General features: G+C 38.5%; 1 protein-coding gene across 1 annotated transcript; it reads right to left on the reverse strand.

The window, feature by feature from the left end:
- On the reverse strand, nucleotides 1-18,468 carry LOC132861069 (baculoviral IAP repeat-containing protein 5.2-like). Its single transcript, XM_060892420.1, has 4 exons — nucleotides 18,206-18,468; nucleotides 17,630-17,739; nucleotides 13,317-13,434; nucleotides 1-1,243 (listed from the first exon to the last, which is right to left on the reverse strand). The coding sequence occupies exons 1-4, from the start codon at nucleotides 18,308-18,310 to the stop codon at nucleotides 1,154-1,156; spliced, it is 423 nt and encodes a 140-aa protein (XP_060748403.1). The 5' UTR covers nucleotides 18,311-18,468; the 3' UTR covers nucleotides 1-1,153.
- Nucleotides 18,469-18,669: the final 201 nt, after the last annotated feature.

The following is an 18,669-nucleotide window of genomic DNA, read 5'->3' on the forward strand; positions in this document are numbered from 1 at the left end:
TTGTAGGAGATACACATATGCTTCTTTATTTCACATGCACCAACTGTAGATTAATGCTTATTCAGAATATACATTATGCTCATTTTTGGCACAACAGTATCTTGTTTCATGCATTGCAGTTTTATTAATGGCCAACATCTACAAAGACGACTGTCTAAATCAAATTCTAGTAGCCTAAAGCATAGTATAAAGTATAAAACAACAAAAAGGGTTAAAAAAAAGTACACTGCTGCAAAGCACAAAGAGCAACCACACATAAAAAGAATACAGCAAACAAACAAACAAAAAAAGAACAAATAAGTAGTGCAAATCTTAAAAACCTATTATTTATTTATAATTATATTTAGTTATAAACAAAACTTGGAATTGGTAAAACAGAACAAAATCATAATGGTGTAATAGCTGTATTCATTACCGACCTAGAAAAACATGGCAAAATGGAGTTATATAGACTATTAGTAGACAACACATTTAAACTTAACCAAATTCAAGGGGTTGTTTCCGCTCCAATTAGAGTATCTAGTCGTTTTATACATACAGCCAAGTTTATATAACTCCACCTCTGTGATGGGGATTTTAATATAAAACTGCATTAAAGAAGTTTTAAAGAATAATGTTAGCTTTGGACCACGACCGTGACTGACCACAAAAGGAAGTATTTTCGAAGTAAAAAAAAATATTTTTTGTTTAAATGCGTTTTCTATTTGTGGACAGAAATTGTGTCATAATTTAAGCACACATGAAAATTCTGTATTATCGTTTGCATTTTTTGGTTACATGAACCAACATAGTCTGCCAAATTTCAAATGGAAACACAAAGGCCATTTGCAATTGCCCATGTCCTACAAGTTATGACCTTGTCATATCGAAATAGCAATAGCAGTTACATAGTATGGCATTTCACTTCCACGGTGCAGCTAAATTCAAATGAAATCACAAATCGCTCTGCATTTCCATGTCTGAAGCCTTGCACAGAAAACGCAGTGTATACTATGGGGTGTGTTCATATTTGGATTTGAAGTCAGTCAAGGTCGACAGTCACGAAGGAAAATGTTCTGAATGTATTTTCTGTTTCTGATCTACTTGATGTCAGTGAAACAATATGAAAAGTACTCAGGGAAATATGTTATTAGGAAAGTCACATAAACTTCATTCAGCTGTCCATAGCTAGTTTGATGATGTCTCCTCTTCTCAATTTTGCTGCTTCTTCAAACTTTTCAATGGCTTGTTTGCAGGACTTTTTCTGAAAAAGAACACAGAATGAGAGGAGAGGGAATGATTCGAAGAAGCAGAGTAAAACACCACACATCAATACACAAAATGTACATAATACAAGAAACATAATGCTATAAAATGTCCTTGTAATTTAAAGGCAGCTAACAGGAGGCAGGTAGTTTCTTGAAAACGAAGCCACAAAATATTTAGAGACATGAGAGAAATAAATAGTTCAGAAGGGGACCCTAAAACACTCTGAAACTGGATGGAATTGCTGAAAGGAGAAAGAAAAATGTGGGCTCAGGGAAATTACACTCTGATGAGGGGTCACTGCCTTGGCCAACATGTTCGTTTTGTCTTGGATAACACTGATACCACAGCGATGTCGAATACTTGAAACCTGAATTCTCGGAAGATTAATTATCTAGAAAGGAATGGTTTAGCCAACAGCGCCGGTTGCAAATGAGCTAGTTCTATTGTTATTGTTGCTATGGTAACAACTGTTACAAGGGGACTTGCATATTGGTTGAGCCCCAGTAATCTAAGGCTAATAATAAATGGATGGCTGGAATAAAATGTGTTATTTCATTTAAAAGAAATGTAGAGTCACTGATATGGCAAAGTTTAGAGAGATTTATGAAGGAAAGTTTTGGTCCTAGTACTTTTTATAACATGAAGAAATGATTAAAAGAAAAATGCTATGTAAGATGAGATTCTATTTGCAGTTACACATGAGGATCTTGAGAATGCTTATGGTTTGAAGGAAGAAGCTGTCCTTGAGTCAGTGATACTATAACAACGTTTTCAGTAACACTGTTGGAGATCGGTGCCATTAGATTTAGTGACGCAGTTCTCACTTCCCAATGACGTTATTGGTCATGTGATGCACCCAGTCAGGACTCTCCTTACATTTACATTTACAGGATTTGACGTACATAAGTGCTTTAATCTCCATCATTGGGTACATTAATGCTGGTTCACTAGGTTGCATACTTAAGATACCATGAGTTTAAAACATTATTCAAAGTTACAATGAAAAAGTTTCAAAAGGTTATTTTTTTTTTTTTAAATAAATGCAAAAAATAGGGAAAGAAGTGCTAGTTGAAGTGCTTCCTGAATAAGTAGGTCTTCAACTGCCGTTTGAAAATAGCCAGTGAAATAGCCAGTTTTGTGTCCTTCACCAAGCTGCCACCACTGAGCCCCTGAGCAAGGCCCGTGCCCCTCAAATGCACGGTTGTAGAAATTAGTTAAATGTAAGTCGCTGTGCACAAGGGCATCTGCCAAATGCCGTAAATGTAAACGTGGATGAGATTTAGAAATTAAGTTAAATTCTTGTAACTGTCAATATGGATATTCTCCTGTTGCCAGTCCTTCATGCCAGGTTTGTAATACAGAAAGTCCAATATCTAGTTGCAGGTAGAGTGGCAAAGGATCAGAATACGTAGCTCCAAATGTAGTTTAAAAATAAAACAAACAAAAAAAACACAGCATCTTGACATGTCTTTCTTGTCCAAACGTATCAGGGTCAAGTGCAGGTTTAACTACCAAGTGGTGGGAGTTGTGGAGACTGAAATGGCTCAAGAACAATGAAGCAATTGCCTTGTATGAATTGCATGACTAGCATTTTCAGGCACTTCAGATGTAGCATTTTCAGATGTGAGAGCAAAGGGTCATCAGCTAGTCAGGGTGAAGATTGCCATTTTCTTTGTATGAAACAATGGCACAATGACTTTTATGAAGCATTACAGATTGAGAGAGACTGAAACGCCAATAAAAGACCCTTTTCCTGTTCTTTACACTAATCTTAAACAAATGTTAAAAAAGCTCTTTTTTTAAATACATTGTCTTAGTATGGTTTTCCCTGTTCCCTACCAAAAAACAAGCAAACCTACCACTGATATCATCATTGTGCATCTTCTCCAACCTAAATAAAATGTTGCTTAGTTGTAGTTAGTAGATTGAATCTCAACTGTTTACTTTCAAGCCATTTACCATGTTGTACTATAAGTGATGGAGTCCTAAATTAAACAGAAATGAAAGATGATCTTCAATATTTTCAGTTTCATTTAATAACCTTTTAACCATAATTGGGGATAATTATAAATCAACAACCTTTTTTATCGTCTGCACCATTAAACTTATAACTATTATTATGTGCAACTGCTAATTCTAACCATAATTTACCTTTATGATGGAAACATACGATTTATTTTACTTTATTCTGCTCATTATATTTCTGAGCCTCTAATTTGATCTTGGAAAGATTAACATGTGCATTCCTCCACTTATCTAAATCACCCAATCATTATCTGCAGGGATTTTTACACTGAACAGTCGCAGTTCTGTGGATGGAAGTGGCTTGTTGATGAGAATGAGAATGGCCAGACTGGTTCTAGTTGACAGAAAGACTACAGTTACTCAGATAATCACTCTATTGTGAAGAGAAAAGCATCTCAGAATGCACAACACATCAAGACTTGAGGTGGATGGGCTAAAACAGTAGAGGACAGGCACAGACTTAACCATTTATTTATTTTGTTTGTGTTCTAAACTGAAAAGAAAAAAAAAAAACACAGCCAATCTCTGATGAGTTCTGTTGAGGCACACAGATGGTAGGGTCAGAATTTGGCATCGACAGCATGAATTCACGGACCCAAACTGCCTTGTGTCATCAATCCGGTCTGGTGGAAGTGGTGTAATGGTGTGGAGAATGTTTTCTTTGCACACTTTGTATCCATTAATACCAATCTCCTAAACTACTAGCATGGTTTGAATGACGCCTAACTGAGTAGTTGTGCATCCCTTCAGGGCCACAATTAGCCATCTTCTAATGGCTACTTTCATGATAATGCATCATGACACAAAGCAAAAATCATCTTGAACTGGACAAATGAAGTCGGTGTTCTTCTGAAGTCAGTGTTCTTCAGTGGTCTTCCCAGTTCCTCTCTTTAGCACGGAAGTTTACCTGGAGAATCTGCAGGAATTGTGTGATGCAATCATGGACCGAAATGGATTATAAGAATGTTTTCAGCATCCTCTGAAGAACTGAGGCTGTTTTTACAGCAAATCACTAAGATTTTGGTGTGGACAATGAGACAAATACAGTACCTTATTATCATTTAAATATAATAATCCAATATACACAATTAGTTTTATTTAACAGGTACAAAATAAAATATAGCTGCAAGCAGCGATACCGGGGTCAAGCCGATCAGATGCGCTCAGAACATGTCGCTGATGAACCATACCAAGTTTCGTAGCTATATGGCATTGTATTGGTAAAATACTGAACTTGACGTGAAAATTCAAAATGTGTGTGAGTAAGTGTGTTTGTGTAAGTGAGTGTAAGTGTGAGTGTGTGAGTGTGTGTGTAAGTGTGAGTGTGTGTAAGTGTGAGTGTGTGTGTAAGTGTGTGTGTCTGTGAGTGAGTGTGAGAGTCAGTGAAGGTGTTTGTGAGTATGTGAATGAGTGTGCGAGTGTGAACAAGTGTGCGAGTGTGAGTGTGTGTAAGTGTGAGTGTGTGCGAGTGTGAGTGAGTGTGTAACTGAGTGTGTAACTGAGTGTGTGTATGTGAGTGTGAGTGTGTATGTGAGTGTGCGAGTATGAGTATGAGTGTGCGAGTAAGTGTGAGAGTGTGAATGAATGTGTTTGTGTGTGTGTGTGTAAATGTGTGTGCAAGTGTGTGTGTGTTCCTCGTATGTGAAAACATACTTGGCAATAAAGTGTGTGTGAGTGTGTCTGTGTGAGTGTGTATGTGTGTGTGTCTGTGTGTGAGTGAGTGAGTATGTGAGTGTGCGAGTGTGGAAACTTGGTATGTTTCATCAGCGACATGTTCTGAGCGCATCTGATCGGCTTGACCCCGTGTGTGTGTGTGTGTGAGTGCGTATGTGTCTCTTTGCGTCTGTGTGTGTGTGTCTGTGTTTGTGTGCATGTGTGTGTGTGTGAGAGTGTGTGTGAGTGCGTGTGTGAGTGTCTGTGTGTGTGAGAGTGTGTGATTGTGTAAATGTGTGTATGTGAGTGTGTGTGAGTATGTGAGTGTGCGAGTGTGTGTGTAAATGTGTGTGTAAGTGTGTGTGTTCCTCGTCTGTGTGAGTGTGTGTGTCTGTGTGAGTGTGTGTGAGAGGGTGTGTGTGTGTGAGTGTGTGTGTGAGTGTCTGTGTGTGTGAGAGTGTGTGATTGTGTAAATGTGTGTGTAAATGTGTGTATGTGAGTGTGTGTGAGTATGTGAGTGTGCGAGTGTGTGTGTAAATGTGTGTGTAAGTGTGTGTGTTCCTCGTCTGTGTGAGTGTGTGTGTCTGTGTGAGTGTGTGTGAGAGGGTGTGTGTGTGTGAGTGTCTGTGTGTGTGAGAGTGTGTGATTGTGTAAATGTGTGTGTAAATGTGTGTATGTGAGTGTGTGTGAGTATGTGAGTGTGCGAGTGTGTGTGTAAATGTGTGTGTAAGTGTGTGTGTTCCTCGTCTGTGTGAGTGTGTGTGTCTGTGTGAGTGTGTGTGAGAGGGTGTGTGTGTGTGAGTGTGTGTGTGAGTGTCTGTGTGTGTGTGTGTGTGTGAGAGTGTGAGTGCGTGTGTGTGTGTCTGTGTGTGTGAGTGTGTGTGTGAGTATGAGTGTGTGCGAGTGTGAGTAAGTGTGTGTGTGAATGTGTGTGTGTTCCTCATAAAGACCTTTCTGATTCTGCAAGAATTTTGCCTCTAGGCCTTACGATTCAGCACAAAATTGGGTTTTTGGACTGTTGGTGGCGCTACACGGTTTGAGCTAGACACACCAAAGTTGCTACAGTAACTTCTAAGACTGGCCTCTACATGTGTGCCAAATTTCATAACTTTCCTACGTACGGTTCTATGGGCTGCCATTGACTTCAATGGCGGAAGACGGAAGAATAATAATAATAATAATAATAATAATAAAAGAAAACTAACGATAACAATAGGTGTCTACGCCCCTTCGGGGCTTGACCCCTAAATATATATATGGTCATTAGGGATGCTCCGATCGATCGGCTGAAGATCGGTATCGGCTGATAATCACATTTTATGACTCGATCGGTATTCGTTAAACTTGGCCGATCTTAGGAACCGATCGCAATTGATGACGTCAATGCGTGAGGACGTAGACGATGAGTGGGGACGTAAATGTTTTGGTGCCGCAGTCATGTCATCGCCGGTGTAGAATTAATATGATGTTTCGAGAAACAATGAAAAATTCGCTATTTGCCGTTAATGTTTCAAAGAAATCTCACGTGGAGGCGCATGGTCCAAAACATTTAATATGACAAACCTCATTCGGCACTTAAGAACGAGCCACCGCGAGTCAAACTGGCAAATGCAAAAAAAGGCAACGGTAACTAATAATGCGACCCTCACTCAGCCATCCGTTACAGACATTCTAAGAAAACACGAACTGTACACACCAGAGAGCAAGAAAGCTAAGGAAATAACCACGAAGATAATGGAATTTATATGCATTGACCACCAGCCTCTGTCAGTCACAGAAGACATTGGATTTAAACGCCTAATTGCACATCCTGAACCACGATATAAACTGCCACGGCACAAATATTTTACTGATGTTGCTCTCCCAGAGTTATATCAAATCATCTACAGCCACATAAACAGTCTACTTCACGAAAATGTGATGGTGGTGAGTTTAACTACTGACATTTGGAGCTCTAGCGTATCCCATATGTCCATGTTAAGTTTGACAGCGCAGTGGATTATCGAAGACTTTGAAAAGAGGCAAGTGATTCTCCACTCCCAGGAATTTCCTGGCTCACACATTGCTGGGGCTTTAGTCGCTAAATACAAAGACATGTTGCAGACTTGGAACATACACCGAAGAAAAAGTGTCGTACTAGGCGATAATGTGAAGAATATAGAAAAGGCATGGCACACACTCTCCATTTAGTGGTTCACGAGGGAGTCCTGTCACAGCGGGCAATCGGTGATGCTGTGGCTATTTGCCGGCGCATTGTGGGGCATTTCATTTTACTTTAAAAATATAACAAAAATATAACAAAGGCAACATTTATAGTAACCAAGCTTGCAACATGTCTTTATCTGAAAAAAGGTAAGGGTGATCAGAGAGTTTACATATCGGTTATATAAACTTGAAGCATCAGAATCAGCATTGGTATCGGCCGATCACCATGACAAAAAATTGGTACTCGGTATCGGTGTCAAAAATCCTCATCGGAGCGACCATTAGGGATAAACTCATAGTACCTGACACACAGACACAGACACACACACACACACAGACACACAAAAGAGAAATTCAGAATGTTATGTACTCTGAAGACAATGAAAGTACTACATGAGACTCTTGATACACTGATTGCAGATGCCATTAAAAACCCAAAGGCTGTATGCATGCAAGCGTCACAAACGCTCCCAAATTCCACTTTTGAATAGTTCTGCATTTCAGGTCATTAAATGAAGCCTGGTTACACAGCTTCAGTCAGTGTTATTAATCAAGTTAATAAGTCTATTAGGTGAAATTCAGAGTGCAAGCCTAAAAGCTTAACTCAAAATAAATTGTGCAAATCAGATGTTTAAATAATAATTAGTTTTTCATATTATCGGTTTAAACAAGAGACAAAGACAATTATGCCTGGAAGAGCACAAGAATATGTTTGTGTGTAGTAAATATCAATTTTAGTTAGCAATGCTGAACCACAACAGAGAACTGTGTTAATTAGATCTGGAAATTAAATGAAAGACTATATTTAGGAGGCTAATAAGCACTTTTTTCCCAAAACACATCATATAGTCTGCATTACCAACAGAAGTCTTTAAGTTAAACTTAAAGTTAAACTCATCTCCAATACTCGCCCAAACCGGCACATCACTTCATAGACGTCTCCGAATTACACTGTTCACACTTCTCAAAAAACACTGACCTCCAAATAATAACAGAGTATTACAGAAACAATGAACTTCTTTGAAGCTTGAACAGTAAATCTGTATTTCATTATAGAATGAATGCCACCGTTTCACTTTATTGACTGTAGTAAAGTATATATGTACTGTAGCATGTACTGTAACTGTTCAAAATCTTATTTCTATTTTTTTTTATAGAAATACATCATTATTCCTCTCTCTGCCACTGCTCTTTTTTCTCCACCAGTCATCCTGAAGTTGGCCTCTTTTACTAAAAGATGGTAATGACTAAAGACTAAAAGCATTTATTTATTTTGTTGTGTATGGCCAGAAATTCTCTCCTGCCGATGCACTTGAGCAAGCTCCATACAGATATGGTGCACCGAGCTCGGGACCCAAGACTTGGTCTTCACAAAGCCCCGACATCATCTCCACTGCAAACCTTTGGGATGAAATGGACCGTCGACTACAAGCCAGACCTCCACGCAAAACATCACAGCCTCATTAACACACTTGTATCTGAATGAGCACAAATTACAAAATCTAGTGGACACTATCACCACACGTTTGCATATGCAAGATGGCCATTGTGTCTGCAGGGTCCTGTGCATTATCCAGCTTTCAGGTCATCACTGATTAAGGGAGGGGGCAACCTCATACTGTTTATGCAGAAACAGACATTCTGATCCTTCTTCCAGTGGGTTTACTCGAGTGTTTCAAAGTAATCTTGCCTGAATAATTCTTTAGTCTGAAAACAATAATGACATTGCTCTGGTGCAGCACAATAATGAGCATGAACCATTTGGAAAGCACTGACGTGCAGCAAGATATTCGAGAGAGAGAGAGAGAGATAAAGAGAGGGAGAGAGCGAGGGAAAGGGCGAGAGCGAGACTTCTGCTGATCAGTGTGGGCATGAAACGCTCAAACATAAGTAGATAGAGTGTGTGATCAGTAAGGCTGTACCAACTAACTGATTAAAACTGATTGTGTGTATTATTATTTGATGGGGATGGATAATAGCATTTTATTAATGATTAGCCGGATGTCCATTATAAAGCATGTCTAGATCTGTTAGACAAGTTAATCAGGTGCATCCATCCGTCCATTTTCTGTAGCAATTAACATACACAGAGTCTCAGGGAACTTTTAGCCTATCGCAGTGGCATGGGTACAGGACGCATGGGACATCCTGGTGACCAAGCAGTACACGGTTGCACACACACACTATGTACAATTTAGAGATGCCAACGTATGTCTATGGACTGGAGGAGGAAATTGGTAGAAAACAAAACAAATAGAAAGTGAGTTTGATTGTATGGACTAATACTCAGTTATTTGTAAAGTTAACTAGAGCAGTGTTACTGAAGGCTGAAAATATTACTGCCCTGCATCATCATTAGCAAAAAGGGCACATTGATCTGAGTAACCTAACCAAATCAGCTGAACAGCAATTCAAAACAAAGCCTGTTAAAATAGACAGCTGCCAGATTTAAAAAAAAAAAACAAAAAAAAAAAAACTAAGTGAACAGATCATACACGAGGTGCATTTGTATGTCAGCATCACAATCATACTCCCCCCACAGAGTTTATCATAATCATACAGCTTTTAGTTATAATAAGGGACCCAAAACGCTGCTATTGCTAAGCTGTGACACTTTAATAACTGCAGAAAGGTTTTTCGATGCTGAATGATTACAAAGAGCAGCTGAATCGATCCTATTACTTTAACCAACTCTACTTTACTATTCTTATAGATAACTAGTTAAAACTGAAGCAAAATCAATCAAGCAAAAATGTATTCATGCTGATGAACAGATTGGTTGTGAATGGTATATGCACAGAATTCAATGCCTGAGTGCCATCGCTGATCGCAGCTGTGTTAATATTCAGTATAGCGACATGATTGCGAGTACGACAGTGTTTGCAAATGAGACTGCTGAGGGAGGGCACATGGTGGGCAGGTGGTTGTGTTTTATTTGTTATAATTAAAATATGTTTGCACAGTACACTTTGTTAAAAAAATTATAATAATGATATACATATATACACACACACACTAATATATATATATATACACACACACAGCGCCCCCGTGCTCCAGGGGCGCTATATCATAGCAGCCCCTGCACTCTGACCCAAACCTCCTGAGTTGGGGTATGTGAAGAAAAGAATTCCACAGTGCTGTAATTTTTATGTGGCCATAATAAAGGCTTCTATGCCCTATATATATATATATATATGAATGATCACAAGTTATATTCATGAAAAATAGCTGCAGTATTAAGTGATACAAATAGTATCATGTCCCAGTGTGGTTATAGTAAATATTAACAGCTTGGAACATCAATCAACCCAGAGGTGTACATTGGCATTACATGAGACATGACTGGAACATGAAGCCACGCTGTCTGATGATAAAAATGCCACTGTAAGAAAGGCACATGCATCCAACTTTGCTGAATGGTTGGAGGAGGTAGCAGCCAGTTTTTAAAACGACTCCTTGCAAATTAGCACCATTGTGCATGATAATGGATCAAACATTGTGGCACTGTTTAAAAGAAGCACGGGTGAACAAATACCCACTGCACTTGCCACAACTGGAATGATGAATAACACAATGAGGCACCTGAGTATTGAAAGAACAAGCTGAGAGACAAACAGCAACAATTCTCTGCACAAGCTTGCTTAAGATGTAGCCACAAGATTGACCAGTGCATTCTACATGATTAGCAGGCTGATTGAATTGAGTTGCCTATAACTGCGATGCTATTTGGCTCATCAATCACCCAGAGGGGCAAAAGTGGTCTTGATTTAAACGCTGATCATTGGAGCAGTTTCCACAGCCATTGAAGTTGCCACCGTATTAATGAGTAGTAAAAAGCGCATCCGTCTCTTAACTTGAGAAGAGTCTACACATGTGCAGGCTTCCCATGTGACTGTTACAGATCAAGTCAACAGCAGTGGAAGGAGGAAAATATTTTAATGGATAGAAAGCCAAAAAAAAAAATTAATGGAGTCTTCCTCTGAACTGAACCTGACGTTCAGGAGACTGACGTTTCGGACATAGATATGCAAGCTAGAGTACAAACAGGCACTTGATGAGAAAACAAAAGCGGATCAGCCGGAGCATGGCAGTTTCTGTGCTCAAACCAGTGCCACATTAAACCATTACTTCAGCTGCTAAACTTAAATCACCTGGAGCTTGCGGTGAAAAACAGAATGGAGCAGAAAGCTGTGAACGATCTCTATGGCCAAGCTAGGAATAAAGTGCAGAAAAGGACTGGAGATGCTTGCCAAGATGAAAATTCAACTGCACTGGTGGAAGTCTAATGAGGACAGATATCCCACCATGAAAAGTCAGAAAACCTCTGTCTCCTGGCACCTGAACACACCGACTGAGCACCTGTTCTCTGCAGCAGAAAGTAAAGCTTTCAAGAAAAGAGGCAACATTAGTGCAGAGCATGTGACTATACTAATGGTGTTGTATTGCATATCAATATATTTGTAGAAAGAGAGAATAAGTGTGTATGTATTTGCAGAACCATTGTGTCAAAAACGCCTGTAAGCATTTAGCTGTTTATTTCTAAATATATCTTTAGAAAACTTTTAGCTCATTTCAACCTATAGGCAAGCTATTTTTGTTTTATGAGCAATGCCAAAAAAAATTTCAAAAGTTGCAATATTTCTCCATGTATACATTGATTACCCTATTAAAATGTTTAACTCTGATTATAGCATTAATTATTTCTACCTCTTAATTTTCACATTGTTTAGTGCAGCACTGTTGAAGAAATAAACCGTTGCTGAGAATCGAAATGAGCTGTTAAAATAAATCATTTAAGATGATATGAATAATTTAATAACATCCAACAATAAATAAATTATTAGATAGATAGATAGATAGATAGATAGATAGATAGATAGATAGATAGATAGATACTCTAATATTCTGTCATAATATTCTGTTACTAATATCTCAGCTTGTCCATACTGTTCTTTGTACGCCTTTGGATTTTGTCCACGTTAACAGCTGCACTGACTCTGCAAGACTCATTTGGTTGTTTATTTTCTGCCCCCTACAGAATATATTCACATTACACACGAGCATGAAAGTATATTCCAGTGTGACCACTTGTGCGCATCTCCCTCCCAAACAGGCAGATGCATTAATATAAACTAGGAAAAAGAAATCGAATATGAGAAATTATGCTTGCTTCATGCATTTTATCTCCCAACGCACAGTGCCGCATTAGGCACAACAGATTGGAAATTTGAATAATAAGTTTGCCTGAAACGCTCATCAGTATTCCGTCTGGAATTTTGGGATTTCATCAACACACATGACGGCAGCCCGAACTAGAAGATTTTAGCTTCCAGATCACTAGTGCATAGTCATGAAAAAGTTAAATGTGCCACAGATGAGGAAAAAGATATTTGGTTGTTTCTTGCCTGTAGTGTGAATGTAACAAAAGCTACATCTAACTTTCTCAGTCCCTCTAGGATTTCACAGAAGTTAACGGAAAAGCAAGCAGCCTACGAGGTCGTTGGAGGAGTTTGCTGTGACAGAAAGCAATTACATATGCGTCTTCAAGAGTAGTGGTTTAAAAGAAGAATCCTGTGCTTGCAATCTTGCCAATTCAAGAACTTTCTTGCATCACAAAGTTTGAAAAAATCTGCATCTGAGTATTTTTGGCTACAACAATTAAAAAATAAAAAATATCTTGGAGGGACTGCTTCTTAATGCGTAAAGTGTTCACATTGTTGGTAGCAGCACTGCCAAGCTGCCACTGTGTGGCCCTTATGCAAGGCCCTTAACCCTCATTGCTCCAGGGGTGCTGTATCATGGCTGATCCTGTGCTCTTGGGATATGCAAAGAAATACATTAAAGCACAGTGAAACTATGTGACAAATAAAGGATTCTATTCTATTCAAAAACAGAAAGGCACATTGTAGAGTACTGAGAACGATGTCCTGTTAAACAATAATCCACAGCCGAAACCTTTCTTGATTAAAGCTCATGCAATTTGGTCCAGGAATCTCGATTCACTGACAGGAACAATCAATGTTGAGCCTGTTGTTATGAATATAAATGCACATACAAATTGCATATATAGTGCACTCACAACACAGCTAACAATAAGAATATGCTAGAATATGTGCACATGTGCAACATAAGCCCAGTGTCACATGTATTTTGTCACATGTACAAAACCAAATATTACTCACGATGTAGAACTTCTGCCTCTCTTTCTGCAGCTTCAGTATCTCCTCTACTGTGAGCTCCTCCACCGCATGTTTCAGCAGGATGAAATTGCACGCTGGAGAGTGAGATTTGTGTTCCTTGCTGAAAGAAGAAAAATCCATCATTACCACGTTTGCTTTTGCTTCCTGTTACGTTTTACGTGCACACAAAAACGCTTCTTGTAATGTTTGGCCACGTTTCAGTTTCCCATGTGTTAAAAATGACATGATGCACCATGTACACTCTGTGAACCATGAACTCTAAAATGAGATAAAATGCACAAGATATTGTCAGTGTCAGGATTCAGACAAAGTAAAACAAAGAACTGTTGGCAAACAAAACCATTTTCAATCATGATACAACTGCATATTCACTTAATTGCTGCTATTACATAAGCGTATATACGCTCCAGAACAAAATCTAAAGACCAGGAAAAAAACAGGTTGTAAGAACTTCTTCAAAATGCCAAAAGGAAGAAACAAGAACAAGCGACAATAAAGAGGATTGCATTTAAACTTAAACAGGCTGGTGATCAGCGGCTCAACAGTTTAAGACTATAACCTTTAAAAGTTAAAATCAGAATAAAAAAAATATGGCTTTAATGTCGTTGTCCTTCAGACAGTCACACAGTCACATGACAAGGAGATCCCACTGGAGATGTTTTCTACCCGGTACAATGGAGGAGGCTCCATCATGATCTGGGGTGCTTTTTCCTCCAATTGAAAAATGGAGCTTCAGGTTGTGCAGGGGCGTCAAATGGGCGACTGTATGTGGATGTGTTGCAGCTACGGTTGCAAAATTCCGGGAATTTTCAAGGCTGGAAACGTTCCATGGGAATTAACGGGAATATATGGGAATAAACTGGGAATTTTAAACAAATGCAGTTGCCTATAATACTGCTTACTGGAGGGCCATTTAGGCCAAACCCCCTGCATGCACTTGCATTCTTCTATAACATGCACAGTAAAACTTCATTTTAGGGTCATTTAACTAGTTGCTTATTAGCAGGAATATTAAAAGAATATTGGCTATTTATTAGTACTTATTAGCACATATTAATGCCATATTAATGCCTTATTCTGCATTACCTTACTCTATGGTACCCAATACCTAACCTTAATAAATACCTTACTAACTCTTAACAAGCAGTAAATTAGGAGTGTTACCACATGCACAGATAATTTGATGACCCCCTCACACACTCACTCCCCCTGAAATAAAATAAAACCCTCCAGATATCACTTAAGGGGGGATTCACCTCCATTTTCCAGGCCTTGACTACCACAGAAGCAGAAACCTAATAAGCTTGAGGAAAAATGTTTCATTTTACATTTTGATTGGGACTTTTTTAGAAGGGCAAGGGTGGTCGATGCTTTCATTTTACAGCAATCATAGGGAAATATGTTTACTACAATTATTAAGTTTATTATGTTTATTGCAAGCAAAATAATGTTTATTATGCTTTTGTGTTACTCAATGAAAGAATCAGTTAAAGTTCTACTTACAATTAAATCAGTCAAGAGGTCATTTTTAAAATTTGTATTACCTTGCATGAATGTCTTCTTATGACAAAACAAAATGTTTATTTATGGTTGTAAATGATATAGTTTATATACATTTCGCTATATTTCCAAATAATTCCCATAAATTCCTGTAAATTCCCATAAATTTCCATAAATTCCGGTAAAGTTTTTTCCAGTAAAGAAATTTACCGGAAACTTTCCGCCCCTTTGCAACCCTAGTTGCAGCAGGCATCTGTCTTTACTGAGGGCCCTTGTCTGTGTTGTAACGACTGGGTCTTTCCGCAGGACAATGCTGTAATTCACAACGACTGCCTGACAAAGGACTTCTTCCAGGACAATAACATTGCACGTCTGGACCACCTTGCCTGTTCCCCTGATCTAAATCCACTTAAGAACGTTTGGGGATGGACAGCAAGGAATGTTTACAAAAATGAATGTCAGGTCCAGACTGTGGATGCCCTTCATGAAGCCATCTTCACCATATTGAGCAACGTTCCCACCAACGTTTCCCACTAAAACTGTTGCATCACGCATGCCGAAACGAGTGTTTGAAGTTATCCACAAGAAGGGTGGGGCTACTCACTACTGAGTCCTTTTCACTTTCACTTTCACTGAGTCCTTGTCACTTTTACTTCTGTTGTGGGTATTTTTGGGCTATGGTCTTAAACTTTTGATCAGCTGATGAACAGCCTGTTTGAGTTTAAATGCAGTTTTCAATAAATTGCCAATCTCTGTTTTTTTACTTTTGGCTCTTGCTCCTTTTTCTTCTTTTGACATATTAAAGCAGTTCTTACAACCTGGTTATGATCCACCAGCTAGAAATGCAAACACTTGGAATGTTTCCCCTGGTCTTAAGATCTTAAGAGTGTATGTTCACTAGAAACTTTGTTTAAAACTCTCTATTTTTGTACAATGTACTGTATAATATACGAGAATGCACACTATCCGGTGCCATTTTGTGTGTTTGTCCTGTAGTGTTTTGTATTGTCTTTTATCTCACACTGTTTGCACACGATGCACTTTATATGGCTAAGACAACTTACTTTAAGTCCTTAGCTCTGTGTTGTTTTATTTAGCATTGGTCCTGGTGAAACGTTGCTTTATTTCACTATGTATTGCGTCAGCTATATATGGTTGAAATGATAATTCAACTCCTCAATCAAACTACAGTATGATACAGGTTATAGTTGGCAACAGCAGCAACCTAAGACTTTAAAAGTTTTACCTTGGTAATTAATTTTGTTTAGGTTTGTTAGGCCTACATATTCCAAGGTTTTTCTTTTCATAATGTTGAACAAAAAAAGACCAACGAGCAATGAGTTATTATTATAAATTTGCAAATGAATTAAATACAGATTTTACAGAGCACAAGAAAGAGTGCTTTGCCTGAACTATATGAACAAAGGCTCAAAGTATTAAAAGCATATTTCTAATGCTTGTACAGAAATATATTTTTGATGGTGGAGCTTTAAAATTTCACTGCAGTCTAAATGAGGTTTTGTTTAACTGCTCCTGTATATTTTCTTCTTCTCATATTTGAATAGGACATCTCTCCTGTTCTGCACCTCCCACCGTTCCCCTGCCACTCATGGTACAAGTGTGATGTGGGATTTTGTCATCTGCTAGAACACCAGGCACAGTTCTGGTGCGACAAAATTCACACCACCTCCTACATTCAGTCTCAGGTTTGATATAATGGTGAGGTTCCCAGTCCACATGACAGCTTTTACAGTACCAATTATTCAGGAAAACCATGCTTCATTTCAGACTAGACTCCCACTGTGAAAGCTTCTTTGGAGTGTTCCAATCCAAAATCCTCTTGTCGTACGAGGCAGCACTATCTCCATGCAGGTTACACTCTCATGCTCTACCTGCTTAGTTGTCCCTCACACAATAGTCAGACATATTTTGTGACTTTGATGGCATGATGAGGTCTGAGAAATCTGTGCAGTATAAGGATGAAAATATGACTCCACCCTTATATTCCTAAAACACATTTTAGTGATTTAAAGCTTATTTACTAGCCCAAGATCATCAAGGTGACGCTCGGTAACTTGTAACAATAACATTATGTAATTAAATAATGCAAATACAAGAAAGGACAAATGTCTAATATAATCATGGATTTTCTGGTCCCCTGATTCACAGTCTGCTAACAAGAAGAATTGATTTTTTATCTTAGAAGTTGATGGTTTTATTTTCAATATTTTAAATCAGTAAACTGATGCGTACAAAATATATGCTAATCGATGACATGCATTTTATTATTATTGGATATCAAAGTGCATGAGATTCATTTAGCAAAAAAAAAAAAAAAATAATAATAATATTTTCTGCATTTTTAGCAGAATTTCTGCAGGCATTTTGTAGCAAACCGCAAAACCCCGATCTTGATTTTTAAACTAAAAGAAAACATTTGTTGCTGTGTGACATCTGTTCCATCATAACTGCTGCAAATTGTTCCAAATGGATAAAATATATCGTGCGCTGCATAAACAAAAGCCGAGATGCATCGCCACGTGTAACAATTCAATTGATCAGTGCATAGTGGCTCCAGATTCGGAATTGTATTGATTCGTATTGAGTAGTGATGTTCACAGAGAATCACGATAAATCTTGTGAAAGCAACAGATGCCCATCAAGTTGTGTCGTTTTGAAGTACAGCCATAGAACCTCTCCAATTTTACACAGACGTTGTGACGACAACAACAACAAAAAAATATACATGCAATGCAGAAAGACTACGTCAAGAGTTTTACGTCTGAGTTTCTTACAGAGGATCATCGTCAGGCTCCCAGCCCTCCAGCTCTTTGTAGCAGAAGAAGCACTGGGCCACATCAGGACTGTTCTCAGACGGTGTGTGGATAAAACCAGCTTTGGCCATCTGGAAAGTGCAATTACACACAGAAAATTAGTTCTTTTATATGTGATGTTTTTTGGTGTGATGTGGTTTGGTGTGATGCGGTAGCCTAGTGGGTAAGGTGTTGGACCACCAATCAGAAGGTTATGAGTTCGAGTCCCATGTCCATGAAGCTGCCACTGCTGGGCCCCTGAGCAAGGCCCTTAACCCTCAATTGCTCAGTTGTATATAGAATGAGGTAAAAGTGCGTAAATGTAATGTAAATATAGTTAGAGACCTAGATTTAAACCAGAATACCGTTAACTTGTCTTATTTACACCTAGCTGTTCTGTGTCAGCTATATACAATTAATATGACTATACAAGCTTCTGTCTGAACTCAACTTATTACAGCATATCGCTTACATTTGTGACTATTATTTACACCCTGAACATTATAATTAACACACAGCGTCGTCCATGTAAAGTAACGCTACTTTAAGGCGACTTACATTTTCCGACGTGCAGGCGCAGTCCTCGTCAAACGGCCACCCGGAATAAGTAGCTTTCCTGTTCTCGTAAAAGTACATTTTTAAATCCTCTTGCATGGGCTGCATATTTGGGGGGGAAAACAACAACAACAACAACAAACAAACAAACAAAGAAGTTAGAAGCTCCTTCACAATGCTAATGAAGTTAGCACAACGGACAGCTAACGTCAACAGCTAACACTTTTGAATATTGGGTGCAGGAGTGAAGTCTACTCTGATTGGATGAAACGTCATCACGTAAGCCCGCTGCTGAACGTCACCAAAGCATAAAAGTCTTAAATATGGTGTTAGAAATAAAATTCTTTATAGAAATAAAACTTATTATATAGTTTAAAAACTATAAAAAAAAAAAGCTTAGTGGTTAGCACGTTCGCCTCACACCTCCAGGGTCGGGGTTCGATTCCCGCCTCCACCTTGTGTGTGTG

This window comes from Tachysurus vachellii, chromosome 18 (assembly GCF_030014155.1).
Source record: "Tachysurus vachellii isolate PV-2020 chromosome 18, HZAU_Pvac_v1, whole genome shotgun sequence".
NCBI classification, from domain to species: domain Eukaryota; kingdom Metazoa; phylum Chordata; class Actinopteri; order Siluriformes; family Bagridae; genus Tachysurus; species Tachysurus vachellii.